Here is a 15,615-nt window from a genome sequence, read left to right on the forward strand (position 1 = left end):
TTACTGATTTTTAGAGATGATGAGGGACAGCTAATTTAGAAGAAGGGAGTAACAGGGAATATGATCGCACACACTGCTCTGGCTGCAACAAGTCAGGATGAGGAAGTTATGGCCTGTAGTTGCCTGTCACTGTCCCTTTGCCATCAGGTAACTTGCAGAGTAGTTAAAGAACTCTTTATAACTTAAGCTTAACTCCRTATTTATATACTGGAATGCTGACCACGCCTGTCTACAGTTCTGTAAAATAATAGTCTCATCTAAAGTTGGGCCCGTGGACACCCCGGGATCTAAATTTAATGATGCGGTGGTCTTTTCACTTGTGAGGACTACTGCATAAGAAGGCCTAAGCATTTACACCCCCCGCCCTTATGTCTTCAGAGTAGTTCATACAGACCAGCTTCTAAGGGATGGAGCTTGCTTATACATTATGTAGCAAGGGTTTTGGTGAACAGCCCATTTAGCCATTCCTCTTTGCCTGCCCTGATCGAAYGTTGGCTTCAGCATCCTCCAAATGATCATTTGGATTGACTGGGCTTTCTGGTTTGCTCTTCTGCTCGTGCCTTGATGGGATGGGTTTGACTTAATGCCTCATAACCACCCTTTTTAAGGAGGTTCATGGCATAGCCTTATCCTCTGGCACACTGCTTCCTCTCTACTAAAGAAATGTCATTATTGGTTCACATGATATTTCAGCTAGTTCTCCTCACACTCTGGAGTCAAGCTAATAGGACACGATTACYCTGTGTTACAGAATTACTATTAGACTAGTAATATTAAGCAAAGGAAATAAAGATCTTTCTGTACCTCAGAACACACTGGGAGTTGTGGGAAGAGGCAGGAAATGGCAGCTCAAGAACTGTGTAGGCTGGACCTGTTACCTAAGGACAGGGTTAATTTAGGGACTGGGGAAGTGCTTTATAATAACTGAGGTTTTGTAGATCCAGGAATCCTTTTTGAAGGAGAACTAGATGTGGTAAAAAATATATTAGAGTCTCAAATTTAGATAAGAGGCAAAATTACGAGAAAGAAGAGAACCCATTAATCTGCTATTTTTATGGGTTTGTTCTTGTTTTTGTTTTTTACAGGAATAATTGCTATTGTAGAGCCACAAAAACCTGATTAGAGATAAAGTAGTCAAGGAATGAGAACATGCATCCTTTTAAGAGCAGGATTTTATCAGAATGCATTTGTGTTTCTAAATGGAAACTGCATCCTGAAGGCAGGTCCAGYATACTGAAAAAACAGCTGAATGATTAATGGACATGACACAGGTCCCTAAGACAAATGCAAGCCCTGCAACATCACCAATCAGCTCAATACATAAAACCAGACAAAGTGAGCGTCTGCAGAGTAGCTGAAACTTGGCTGGTAAATCCTGGGACTTTGAGGTCCTGCTTCTCACTTTACCTTAACATACTAACCCGCTGCATGGGCTAGATCCTGGAAAAATGACCCCTATCGTGTAAGCAGTCTATATTCCTTAGGATATGGTGTTACATATTAAAATTGCCACTTTCAAGCTTCTTCAGCTAAAGTAAACTTTCTGAGACAACTACAGGTGTCAGCAGTCGGTTTAAAAGCATGAAAGTATGTGCTTAACTCTACTGAGACACGGTGTTTCACTGAGGTCAGCCGCGGTACTAAGTAAAGTTACCTTTGAGGGAGTGTCTTTGAGGTCAGCTCTCAAGTATGAACGTATTTCAGATTCATATAGGCTGCTGGATAACACCAGCAACAGGAACCTGCATTGCAGTAACCAGTGAGATGATGCTTGCTCTAGCAAATAATTATCCTTCTGCCTCATGGAAGACCATGTTATGTATCTTAGAGCTTTATGTATTCAGAGAGGGGAAAAAAGTTAGTGTTCCTAAACTGTAAATATTCTTGTTATAATTACAAAGCTAGAACCCATGCTAACATGGAATTTGAACATGTCCTCAGTTTAATCTCTATGGGCCTGATTTGGCAATCGGTCTTTCAAGGAGCACCTCTGGTCCCTGCTGGACTGTGTAAGAAGTGACATGCTATGCTAGTTTCTCCAATTAGGAGTCCTGCCACTCAGGAATTCAATTCTGCAGATGGTGCTTGCAAAGGGGATTGGGACCACCACTGTAAAAGCCTGGAAGCTGCTTTTCTAAGAGTTGCAAAATAGGCTCTCTGGGGCAAATGGACTTTTTAAGGTGTAGGTGTTTATCTTTTCTTACCGGCACTCAATGAAATGCTGGCGGATCTGATCCTGGAGAGTTTCTTTGATGTCGAGTCCCTCCAGTTCTTTCAGGCTGTCTTTGACATATACCAAGGCTTTCTGATACTCCTCCTCATGTCTCTCCTGGACCTCATCTTGCAGGGCGTTCGCTTCCCTGGCATGCAGCAGCAAAGTGCTGGTTGTCTGGAAGTGAGGAGGTGGGCACTGAAAATGTCAAGGGGAGAAGACTGTTCAAAACAGCAGGTATGAATGACAAAAACTTAATRTACCCTGGAATGCCAGGCTGACAGTGAGTCTGAGCTTAAGCCTGATTTTATTTGCGGGAAGCCATGAAAAAGCCCTGTGCTCATTTAAAAAAAAAAAGCCTGGACGCACACAATGGTCTATTGTTAGTGTTTCGGCATTAATTAACAACATTGCAATGTACAAAAACAACCCTTCCAGCGTGGGATCCTGAGATCTCAATGAGACAGGTGAGAAAGCTGCTGTTCTGCAAATGCCAACTTTATCCATGTCAGAAGGGTGCCAGAGATTTTTTAATTGAATTTTCAAATGTTTGGACTTCCTATTGGTACTTTTTAATTAGCCAGTATTGTTTTTAATTTGTTCACTTAATTTTTATATGCACTGTTTGGTCAGTGGTTTCCTGGTATTTTGTTGCAGCTGGTCATATTCCTTTAGGAAATCAACTTCCCTTGAGGAACAAAATATATAAATATTTATAAATATATAAAAGAATAAACAACCCCCTAAACACTGTAATAAAAATTATAGCTGCCCAAGTTTCCCATGATTTGATAACCTTGGCAAGAAGATCCTACAGGCCAGTTTAAAGCCTTACAATAATGGATACTGCTTCCTGATTGATTTTACATATGTACATTAAGATAGGTGAAAATGAAAGTCTTTCTGCTATGCGAATACAGAAGCATGAAAAATATCATCTGTATGGGTGGTCTGAAACTTTGTATTTTCTTGGTTACAATGGCTGATAAAGTTAAGATGTTCCCAGTGTTTTATAAAGTATTCCTAACTTGTAAGGTAGAGAAAAACATATTTACAAATTAATTTGTAAATTAGYGCTGACTTATTTTTCAGTTCTAGAAAAAATATATTTTCCATATATGTGGGAAATGCACTGTTGTACAATATGTTAAGTATGTTGAATTTAAGAATCAATTAACAGAAGAATGAATGGAAAAGAGAAAAGATGATGATCAATTTTTGTAATGCAATGTGTTTTACTCTTCAAAGTGAGTGACTATCTCACATAGAGGTGGCAGCATATGTGAACAAAAGCCCAGGACTTTGTTAGTTTGAGTTAAAATAACATCAGAATCTATAGAAATTGTCCCTAAACCAGCACATTTCAGACTAATTGAGATCTGAAATGCTCTTTGCTCTGGTGATGTATTTTTTAGTGTGCTCCAAGTGGGAATTCTAAAGGACCCCTGCAAAGACAAAAAAGCTTCTATCAAAAGTTTGGCCAGCTTATATTTAAGATCTGCTATTCGGTGTTTTTCCAAGCTTGGACCAGGTTCCAAAAATCACTAACAAGTGCCAAGCAAATTTGGTTTCAAAACACACACCGTGGGTTTGCACACTATCCAAAGTAAGCGCAGAGGCCCCATTCAGGAAAGCAAGTCACTGCCTTCCCCGCATCTGCACTGTGACTCGCACCGTGGAAAAGGAACCGGTCAAGGCCACCGGTGAGAAACTATTCRGAAGGAAGTGAGGAGAGCGGTCTGCTTTGGAGAGGCAGTTCTACATGCTCTGTTTCTGGGTATATCACCCTGAGATGTTGCCTTCACTAATTTCTCAGTTTTCACAGAAGCCAAGTGTTTCCAATCTTCAACAGCAACTATTTTCAAGTATGGCACAACTACTATTAATAACTATTTACTTGCATTTCAACTTATAGTACCAGTGTCCMCTTTCTTAATGTTAAAGGAACCTCAGAACAGCTATTTCTAGTAGACACAAAGCCGCTTTCTCAATGCTGCTTTGTTCGGAAACTAGAGGAGAACCCACGAGGCCTGGTTTCCMGTTCACGATCTAGAAACAAAATCCGCTTCCCTTAGGCATTTTCACACTCAGCTACCTGCTTCGCTACAGGAGTGCTCAAGAGACCACTTTTCTTAGAGTTCCCATCAGAGTACTATTATCTAGAGGTACTGATATGTGTGCTGCTATGGAGCAGATGAGCCAGCCAGGGTCAATGTGATTTTTCTGTCTGCGTATGTTACCGCAGTCAAGTCTGTGAACAGATACTGTATTACAGCATAGAGGAAAATCTACTRGATTTTCTAACTAGATGCTCACCGGGGAAGAGGTGAGGAAGGCTTGTTTTATTTAGGACTGTTTTTCAGCAGTTTTTGTTAGCAATATGAGAAGAAAGGTGATGCAGGAAAGAAATCTGGGAACACATGAAAGAATGGAAGAGTTTTTCCACGAGCAAAGGTAGGGGTGGTGAATGCTGAAGGCTTCCCAACAGGCAGAGRAGGCCTCTCTCTCGTTTCCTTTGGGTGTGAGGCAGTAGGGGATGGGATGAATGTCCTGGCCTGAGGCAGCTCAGTGTGAGACAGACCCAATGTTATCATTAGCTTACTGGGGCCAGCCTGCTGAGGAAGGCTACCTGCAGTCAAKGGAGAAAGACAAGCTCTGCAGGATGAGCCTGAATGGTTAAGGGTGAGGTTTCATGAGATAGCTTGTCAAATTAACAGCTTATTGACAATGGAAGGGAGCAGTACCTCTGCCCCTACCCTGCTGCTGGATGTGGGGTTCCTCCCTTCTCTTGCACAGGCTCTGGGACTCCCCTGACCCTGCAGTGAACCAGTTCAGCTCTCTAAGAAGTGGAAAATAATCCCCTTTATCTTTTTTCCCTTCMTCCCCCCCCACCTCAGGTTAAATCTCTCCCAGCATAATGAGGTGAATCAGCCAACCAAGGAGGCAGCTGAGTGCCAGAGCCATTGCAAGGGAAGCAGCGAGTGTGCGACTGGAGCAAAATGGACAGCAGGACGGCCAGTGTGGTGGTGCAGATGGGATAGAGTCACTTAGTCGTCCTTGAACCATCATCCTCTGCTCGGCTCCTCCTCTGAACTGATCTCCAGTGACTCCTGAGGGAGCCTACAGTGATTAGCTACCAGTCACTGTGTATTTGCTACCAGCCTATCTTTCATCATCAGTACCAAAGCCAGACAAGGTAAGACCTGTCTGAACTTGTAAGAACTTGTGGCCATGAGCAAGGCCAGAAGTAGGAAATTCTTATCTCTTAGTGAACTAACACAGATTATGTCTCCACATGAGTCCAGAGGTATAAAGCTGGTGTGGACACAGTCYAGGTAGCTCTAAACCAGCTGGCTCAGACGCTGACAGTTATAGAGCTACAGAATATGCCCTAGTTTGCAAAATCCAGCCAAGGACCTGAGTAAATATTTGTGCAGCTACCTGTCTCAGCTCCATACAGCTATCAATAAATCTGCTCRTGTTAGTGTATGAGCTGCAGTCAAAGCCCTAAGACTGAAGTACAGATATAACCTTGYAGAACATCTTAAAGAAAGAAGCTCTGTTGATTTGTCCCTCATATTTTTCCCRTTTTCATTTCTGAAGACCGTTCTATTAAAACAAACAGGTACTGCTTCTACCAAGAAGAGACCAGTCACCCACCTTCAATAACTCACAAAAGAAAGGAATGAAAGAGAAGGGAGAAYGGTGATAAGACTATACTCTCATTAGACTGTCTTCTCTTCTAACCCTATTCCTTTCTTGTTATTAATATTTTCTAGATTAAGATAGTCATTACTCATGTGGAAAAGGGTTTATTTACATGGAGGAAAAGGCTGTTGCTGATGTGAAATATGCTGTTGTTTGATTGCTTCGATTGCGGGGAAAGTGGAGCTGGCTCAAACCTAGGAGGCTAGATAAGCCGGGTTCAGAGGGAAGAGGGTAGGTGTTGGGAAGGAGCCAACAAGATAGTATGACATGGTAGGTACAAAAAGACACTTGATCCGAGTGGGAGTCAGGGCGGGCTGGCTGGCAAGCTGTTGTGACGAGTAACAGAGATGCACGTTAATAACAAATGACATCCTTTGAAGTTGGCCTAGCAATGAACAGGCAATTGCCAAACAGGGGCTCCTCCTCTAGCGCAAAGTTTTGGCAATCACGCACTTCAGCTCAGATGGGTGAGGGAGAGCATGAAATGAAGAGCAGAGGTGGYTGTGATAAATGAGTCCTGAAGGATTCATGGCAGTCTAATGTGGAACATACGTAACGTTCCTTGTTTGGGTGAAGACCAGGAGGCCTACACATGTAAGGAATTGAAAGCTGGCTTCTGTTCTGGGGGAGGAAGAGGTGACAAGTGTTGAACAGCAGTGAAAAATCATGCCACGTATACTTGATTTTAAATAAAACATTACAGGTGAATGTACAACTAGCCTGACTTTCCGTTCTGTTACTTTGAAATCAATGCAGTCATGCTAATGAAAAATGAATTGAACTAGGTGTGTTTCAAGATCTTTCCAAGGAAATTCCAGCTGGCTGGACATGAAAACTGACTGAAGAACCATAGAGAAAAAAGATAACAGGCAGTCGGTTTAGGTTACTAACTGTAGGAAAAAAGTGCTGAYACAGGAGGAAACATGAAAAGAACTTAAGTGTATACAGGCTAACAAGTAAAATTGAGACAATCTGAAAAACTGCTTCCTTGGCCTATGGGAACAAATTCAAATGTACTTATGGATGTGAATGATRGAGGAATCAGTTGGCAGAGTATAGCTAGGGAATRAGAAGATWAAMTWCMTMAMWYWWRWKTKAKGWAKTTWATTYAGCAACATAACCTAAAAATAGACACTTATGAACAGTGGAAGAAGGCCTATTCATTTGAAGAGATACAACAGGATACCCAGATGATATTAGTTTAAAAATGATATAAYTGTACAATTGTTTTAGCTATCAGTCCTCTACTGTTTGTTGTGTGTTTATGATGTGTTTTCAYGGAAAATGCTTTTCATCTTTTCTCAAATGAAAGACTCAAACTGATGAAGGGAAAGAGTGCTAAGGGACCTGTGCAATGGRTGGTGTGAAATGGTTGAGACAAAACCCTAAAAGAAAAAAAAGGTTTTTTATAGCTTGGGTAATCTAAGAGAATAGCGTTTCCATCTTCTTTGCAATTGAAGAAAGCAACTATGTTAAGCTTTTTCTTTTAACCAGAGGGTTCTTGTCCTAGTCATAAAAATATACRTCATCTAAGTTCACCAGTTTCAAAGTTCAAGCTATTCTAAAGCCTGCCTCAGTAGTGAGGACACATCTGCAAAACCCAGGAACTTAAATTCCTCTTTCAGGACCTCTCGGGTCTTGCAAGGGAGATGGAGTCTATGTAACAGCCTTGGTGGGGTTTGTGTTCTCCTGTCAAGGAACAGAGCTTTGAAGAAAGCATGTGGCCAGAAAAGGCTTTGGTCATCTGAAGAGGCATGAGAAAATAGAGAAATGGCAGAAAGAGAGCCAAGACAGATGGCCGCTGTAAGTGGATGGTTCCAAACAGGTCCAGCAGAACCTGTGAATTATGGTATTGCAGATCAACTTTGCACGCACCCACAYGCATGCTCTAGAGCTCTAAAGAGTTATACTGAGACAGCATGATGAGTGCTGTTTTTATAGCTATCTATACTTAATGCGCACGTTAAGGAAGACAAAAGCCAATTTGTTTTTAACATCATTTCTCTCAGTGCCTCTAATGTTTCTAGTTCTGAATCAAAGGGAGGCATTCTACAGGAAGGCACTAATAAATAGCTTTTCCTTGGGGGCAGAAGCATTTTTCCATCTTTAAGAAATTTCTTCGGCCATGTGAAATTCAAATTTGTTAACTTGCCCTACAAACAGCAACTCATTTAGAAACAAATTACAAACATTAGATGGAGACAGTGAACTTGGTAATGCAATGCTGCCACATCAGTYGTAGAATAATGCATCTTAATGAAGGCTTCCCATGTGAATAAACCATTATATTTACAAGCTTTTCACAGTTAATGACCCAGAACTGGATAACGAAACTCACATTTTTAGTGTGGTCCTCTGTCAGCAAAAGTATACATATTAATAATTGATGTTGCTGTAAAAATAGGACATAATATGAAGATTCCTGAGTTTGTGGGAAAATAGGACTACATGGTCCATTAACTTAAAATGCTTATCTAATGTTTGATGGGCTTTGTCTTTAAAATCCTTGTTTAAATTAATAAGGCAAAATGGACATTTGTCTAAAAGAGAATTTTATTCCAACTCATCAGTCACAAGTATGCTGATGAGAGAGCTGTTTGATCTTCTGCTCTTTATTTCCTCTCCCCCATCCCTCCAAAGAGAATTTAGGTTTCATGAAAATGAAAGACTCGTCAGTAGAAGGAAGGAGAAATTCCCCAYGCATTCCAGGTAAGTCGATGTGACGAAAGCCTCTTAACACTTTCTCTTTTAGACTTTAGGAACTCAGTTGCACAGATCACTCTTTCCTAGGTTAAAAAGTCTGCCTTTCTGCTTAGTCAGCTCAACAGCTCTTTCCAACACAGACTGCTTTATTGTTCATTTTAAAACACTTAGAGGTGTGCAGGCTGGCTGAACATGCTTAAGGCTACAGTTCTACATATAGGATGCCCCATGCTGTGGAACTAACTGCTCTTCAATTGTTCCATTAAGACTACACTTACAGGGAAAGATAGTCTTCATTTCAATGAAATAAATACATTTCATTTTATTTCATGTTTTAAGGCTAACATTCATATTATGCCTGAAAGGTAGATTTACTGCAGCTTTTATTACTGGGTACTTAATTCAGGCCAGCTTCTTTTCTTTGACCTGAAACAGCATGGCTGAAACAGTATGGTTTTACGGGTTGTCTTTGGTGTATGTTCTGCAAAAATAGTATTATCCAAAATTGTAATCTTTAGACATGGCTGTGTAGGTTTTTGCTTTAGTTGCTCAGTTTCAAATGTAGTATAGTTTGCTTCTCTRGAGAACTTTATTTTCTAAGCAAAATAAGTGTTTTTAAAGGTCATTTATTTCTACCAGTAGTGAAAGTGGCACTTTTACATTGGGACTACACAGACAACTAACTCCCTACCAGAATAATACAGGGATTCACAATCTAAGCAACTGGGGTCCATTTCTTTGCTCACGACTATTATTGCATTGAACTTTAAACTTTGATGCGAATTCTCTTTAAAAGTTTAGCCTATGAATTAGCTATGTTCTTTCTTTCTTGTTTTCTCAATGCATTTTGCCTTGCTGCAGGAAGAATATATTTTAAAGAGCTCTCTTGAGTGATGAAGTATTTGTTCATATAGGTTCCACGGTACGCAAATGGTGATGGCCACATCAATTATGTGACTGAATTCCTAAATTAGGCACAAAAAGGAACCACTAAGCAAAATATATTGCATTCATTAAAGCTTCCCTACTATATGATTCACTTCAATGGCTTTGCCAATTAAAGTAATTGTCATATGCATTCAAACAAAGCACTTGTGGTAAGAGGCCTTGTTAGAAAAATATTGAAAGTGGCTGTTTTATGGATTTATATAATACGTAAATAAATATTGACATGCAACATTTATTAAAAAGATTAAAGAAAGACAAAATTTGAAGTAGAACAAACACATTTTTATTTATGACCATAGAGGTTTGTATAATTGTGGTTATGTTTATTTCAGCTATTATACCTGGGCTTGCTGTCAAACCATTACTAAAACTGGGAAGTATGTTTTGGACTCTGAATGGCAGTGATTTAATTGTTAGTGTGACTCTAGCCAATGAAAGCCCAATAGAAAGTAGGCTTCTTGTTTCCCAGCATCGTACTATTTAGAAAATAAGCAGGTTTAAAAATTGTAATGAAAAGAGGCTAGCTTAGTTATCACTATTTAGATTTATATGTACGCATGGTGAAATAAAGCTATTTGTGCTGACATTGGAAACATCATCTAGGTTGTAAGTGAAACAAAGGACATTTTACTCTTATGCTTGGTAAAAACAAACCCGGGGTGTACCACTACTGTAACTTTTTTGCCCACTTTCAGGAGTTGCAGAAATATTTTGTATTTTGCTTACTTATGGATTTAACAGTGTGCTAAATTCCATGTAATATTTATTTAGCCACAGCCTCTAATGTTTACACAGAAGGCTATTCTGGGAAATACCCGTTTTTTCTGACTGGATGAAATGAAATATATCTATCAGGAATTCAAAGAACAAGAAATGTTTGGCAGACTGTTTTCTCAGATATAAATAAAACCATTACCCAGGACAACATGCCTAAATTAGGGTATGTTTAAAAGAGGTAAGAGGGCGAGAACAGTTATTTATTTAAGATCACATAGATCCTTTCATGTGAAAAGGATATGGACGGAGGAAGAACAGCGGAAATGCTACATGAGAAAACTGAAGATCAGCATGTACTGTGCCACTAACTTCCCCTGGATAAGGGTTGAAATCATGGTATAAAGCAGCGTCAAAGCTGCATAACTGTAAACCAATAGATATACCTGTGAGACGAGGACCTTTACACGTGTACATGTCCAAAGCACCCAGGGCTCAGTCCTATAAATTGCTTAAACATGCAGAGTGCTTGGCTGCAGGAGGATTGATTACTTGTGCCCCTTAAGTGAAAACACGAACGAGGGAAGGTCCAGGCCATTTGGAGTACTCTGGCCTCAAAGCTGCAACATGAGGCCGAGTCCCTAAATTGGGGAGGATTTTGTCTTTTTGTCTTCCTTGTTCCTAGGCTCCTCCTACACCGCCATAAATTATTTTGACTGCAAGCTGTTTTTCCTAACGTTTTATGTCAAAACATAAAACTTTTTCCTCTTTTCAGTAGCCTGCGTTCAGAGATTATAACTTCCTGTGGGGCCTACCCTGCTCAGAGAGTCTGTTAGTGAAAGAACAGAGTGTAGATCCATTAGTAGGGCTTGGGCTATTTTGTAYGTCTCTGAAACAAAGCAGTTACCACAAACCAGTTCACACATCCAGTTATGGAYCCAGGCCGATAGTTGGTTTGCACTGGTGCAATATGAAACGGTCAGAGCATCCTTTAACTGTGCTGCTTAATGAAAGAAAATTTAGAAGCCAGAAACGGACAAGAGGAAGAACGTGCCAGCTTAAAAACCGAAATAATAGTTCATTATTTTGTAACTGTCAAATAGCCAGAGCAAGGAAATAAAGGTTTCTTTGGATAGCACAAGTGCAAGTTTTCAAGACAACTGAATGTGTTTTCTTGCAACATCAGTGTGGTTGCCGTGGCTTAAACACAAGACCTAGGACCGGAACATTGGTTACGGCGTTAATGCCAGGACTGGCAGTAAACAGCATTGTGGCAGCAACATGAGGAACATCAGGAAACAGGTCAGGATACAGTTATCAAGATATATGTGTTCTTACTGAGGCTGGCTTCTTTTCACAAATTAAGCCAGTATTGCAAATTGTGATTTATCGGAGATTTAGATAAACATGTGCTGAGGGAATCATGCTGTTTCTGCAATTAAGCTTTAATAAATAATAATAATAATGAGGTTTTACTTCGGAGCCAAGAAAAATCTCTGGAACATAGACTGCTATTCTGTCATCAAGCAAAAGAAGAAATAGAATCAAATTCCAGAAAACATAGATAAATTTTTCTGCAGTAAATAGACAGTAAAGAAAATAACACTGTGAAGAACACACTGAATTAAGCCAAAGACTGGGCAATTTCCGGACTATCTTTGTTGCTCATATTTTCATATATTTTAGACTGACATGACTGAATTTTCCCCCAAATCATTATTCAGAACTTCAAACGGATTAGCTCTTTTGCAAAGCACTCTTGATATCAAAGCTATATACACATTTTTAAAATAGCTGTAATTATAAGCRAAATTATATTTATTGCAGTAAAAGTCAAGACTCCTTTGGGATGGGCTTGGAGTAATGGATGGCTAGGTCTTCTAATTTATCTAAGTCGTGCAGCATTAGAAAAGCAAATTCACCATATTTACACATGAAGATCTGTGGTCATTTTTTAGAAGGCTGACATGATCATACATCAAAGGGACTTGACCTTTGGAGCTCACTGCCCATCTATCAGCGTGAACCAATGCCTGCTTGCCACTTGCTTCCTTTGGAGGCCATGGAAGGGAACGCGGCACGAAAAGTACAAGAGAAACACGAATGGGGAATAGGAAAACATTGGAAAGATGAACAGATTTCTTTTATTTAGAGGTATCTCTTTTTCCCCCACATCCTTTGATTATATACTTGATAAAGAGTAATGAGTCCGAGTGCAGAGTTGCAAACATCAATTCTCTCGCTCCTAAATGGAGGTCAGGAAATGACTGGACTATATGTGTTTGGTTTGAATTCCCCTCATCCCTATGATCGTATAGATTTTCCTCCCCATAAAATACAGTAGATGGCTGTTTACATCCCAGTTATCGGTTACCCCTACCATCGGCCACCAGGAAAAGAATGCTTGGCTGTGAACCCTTCAATAAGTGATGCCAGACTTAGATTTCCTCCCTACGACTCTAGTTTTAAGACTTGCCAAAACTGTCGTGGGATTTGATAGGAAACGACCCCTTGTTGTGCAAAAGGTATAATTTCTAGTTTATTTTCAGTACATCCCAACTTTCAGCATTTTAGGTCTATACTGGTTAAAATCTCTGGGAATTTGCTTTGTCTTAAATAGAAGCAGAATCACCCAAAGCTCTGTTTACATACGCTGGCCACGTTTACTGTTAATGCCTAGCAGATATGAAAAATTATAATCCACAAGGTGTTTTCTGCATTTAACTTTATATAACTCAGGTCAATTTACATGTTCCTTTTTTTCCAAAGGTAAGATTTTAAGGTGGTTCTTAAATGATGTTACATGTATGTTATATGTATGTTGTAGGCATAATTATTGTTCATAAACTCATTGCTTAGCTAAGTGTAGTTCCATTTCTGGGTAAGAAAATAATTCAAATTCTGCCTAGGAGAAGCAGAAAGTATGTTTTAATTCTGAATTACGTGATTATTTTAGTAATGATCATTTAGCAACTATATGCTACAGAGTTATGAATAGACCTGCCTAATACAGAGCAGTGATGAATGTTTCTGTAAAGCAGCTCTAGAAAGTGGCTTAACTAGAACTCGGCATGAGGGAGGCATTACTGTAGCAGGAGCTGAAGGGAGCTGCAAGGCTTGATAACCGTGTAGTGCCTGAAGCAGGCACCAAAAGAGCCGTGGGGGCCAAAGATGCCTTGCTGAGGGAAGAAAACATCATCTGTAAAGAGTCTGTCCCTTTTCTCAGGCTCCTGCTAGGAAGGAAGAGGTTGGTGGGAGGAGGAGATGTACCTACCCTGACTGCAGGAGGAGGAAGAGGAGGTTCCTTCTTCTGCCTGTCTCGTAAGCAGGGGTGTTTTCATTCTACTTGCACCCCATGCAGTCTCACTGACCACAGAAAACTGCTTGCTTCCCTGTGCTTTTGCAGTACGCTCTGAGGAATAGTTTGGTTATTTCCATATGCACTTACAGAAATAGAAATACATTTATACGGCAGTTTTATCATCCATTTTTGCTACTCTAGACATACACCCATACTGGCTTGTAAAGGGGTGTGAGGAGAAGACTTCGCTGCTTTAATTCTACCTCAGGAATAAGGCAGCTCAAGTACCTTGGCATTATGAGTTGCAAACTGATTAACACAATTTTCTTGCTCTGTCATGCCTGGGTCAAATTCCCTAAAGCCCAGGGCAAATTCTACACCATCTGTTTTCACATCTGCCATATACATTGGACTATGTATATACAGCACAAGAGCATGCAGCACAAGACAAACTGYCCTACTTCTGTGCCATCTATCATTCCAGTTTAGTTCTGTATTCCTYAGAGACCCCTTTAAAAATACGAAGAATCTTAGAAATTAATTTCTCATTTTCTGTTAAATCACAGAAGTCTGAAGAGCAAACAGACTGTAGTATTTTATATTCTCTAGGTAGCATCACTCACCATCCCCAGAAATATCATTTCCTCTTCTCTGATTTTCTCTGTTTTCTTGCGCTGGATGTATCCACGCCAGATCTGAATTGTAAACAAAACTCTAATGAGATAAATAGGTCTTGTTACAGCTTCCTTTACTGTGGCAGACACAGGAAAAAACAAATAGAGGAAGGAAAGGCACAATATACAATTGAAACTATTACTCTTTAACAGGTTGCCATCTGCTACATTTTTTGAAACAATTTCTGAAGTTTGCTGTCCCCTCACACTGACATATCYAGCTGCTTAACACAGCACCATCAGGGTTCAAAAAGTGTTTAGACTGTACTGTTCTCACCAGGCTGAATATTCACATAAAGTTATTTATGTGTAAGGACTTTCTTTGGAATTTAGCAGCAATCTCCCCTTCTCATTATTTTCAGGATTTGGGATGAATTCTTTCCCTGGAGACCACAGTAAAAGTCATGAATTCCTTCAGATGCCCTGGATTTCAAGGGGATGCCAGAAAGAACAACTGAGGTCATAAAAATCGGAATGGAAAAACAACATGTAGGTTATAAAGTCACCCTGCATTGCCAGTGCAGGGTTGTTCCCATTGATCTCACATCTACGGTTCTGTCTCATTATTTTAAGTGGTTTAAATGATGTATTTCACCTTACTAAACAGCCTGAGAGACATCCTTTTAGACTGTTTCTCGAGCTGTGTTTCTGTCTACTGCTGTCCTGAACAAAACATTATTACTTAGTCCTACCAGAACTACTGTTCTGAGACAGGTTTCACCTTTTGAATGCAAGTGGCGGCATCATCTGGATTTGGACTCATCTTGCCCTGAAGTTTAGCTTGTCTTTCTCTCTTCTCTTCAAGGTAGAGTTGCTTCATGAATGTTGCTCGAAGACGGCCTTGACGAGCCCGTTCTGCAACCTGGATCGTTTTAATGGCTTCTTCGAAAGCCATGGACTTGACAGGTTTCTTCAATAGCACAGCCAAAAGTGAAYGGACACAGCAGAGTATTAGAGTTACGATCTACAACTGTTTTCAAATCCTGATTTGTGTTTTCTTAAGTCTACYCGGGTTAGCAGGTGAAATGACCAATGAACTTTTTGTGGAAACKTTCTAAGACAAAACATCGCTATCACAAACGAGAGCTTTGTGTCTTAGTGCTATTCTGGAGCRTCTTGAAAGTTTGCTAACTTGAGAGAGACTTTTTTCTCAGGACTTTAAGGAGAAAATGAACCTGATGTGTCRATGTCATTTCTATAGCACTGCAGTTAGATGACAGGACTGGACCTAGCACAGGGTGGATGTAAGATGGAGAGGAGACAGATGCTACAGGTCTGAGCAGCATCCCTGAGCGGCAGGGAACTCCTGATGCTATAGCGGGAAACAAAAATGGTTCTATAYGGCCTATGCTTCC

General features: G+C 40.1%; 1 protein-coding gene across 1 annotated transcript in view; it reads right to left on the reverse strand.

Annotated features, from left to right (window-relative positions):
- The window catches only part of IQCA1 (IQ motif containing with AAA domain 1), a 110,467-nt gene that overhangs the window by 77,685 nt on the left and 17,167 nt on the right, over positions 1–15,615 (reverse strand). Inside the window, exons 4-6 of the mRNA XM_026087749.1 lie at positions 14,982–15,170; positions 14,210–14,281; positions 2,205–2,410 (exon numbers count right to left, since the gene is read on the reverse strand). Coding sequence (XP_025943534.1) covers positions 2,205–2,410; positions 14,210–14,281; positions 14,982–15,170 — 467 coding nt within the window. The remainder of the gene's footprint in view (positions 1–2,204; positions 2,411–14,209; positions 14,282–14,981; positions 15,171–15,615) is intronic.

The sequence above is a fragment of the Apteryx rowi genome, unplaced genomic scaffold, assembly GCF_003343035.1.
Source record: "Apteryx rowi isolate R43461 unplaced genomic scaffold, aptRow1 scaffold_12, whole genome shotgun sequence".
NCBI classification, from domain to species: Eukaryota; Metazoa; Chordata; class Aves; order Apterygiformes; family Apterygidae; genus Apteryx; species Apteryx rowi.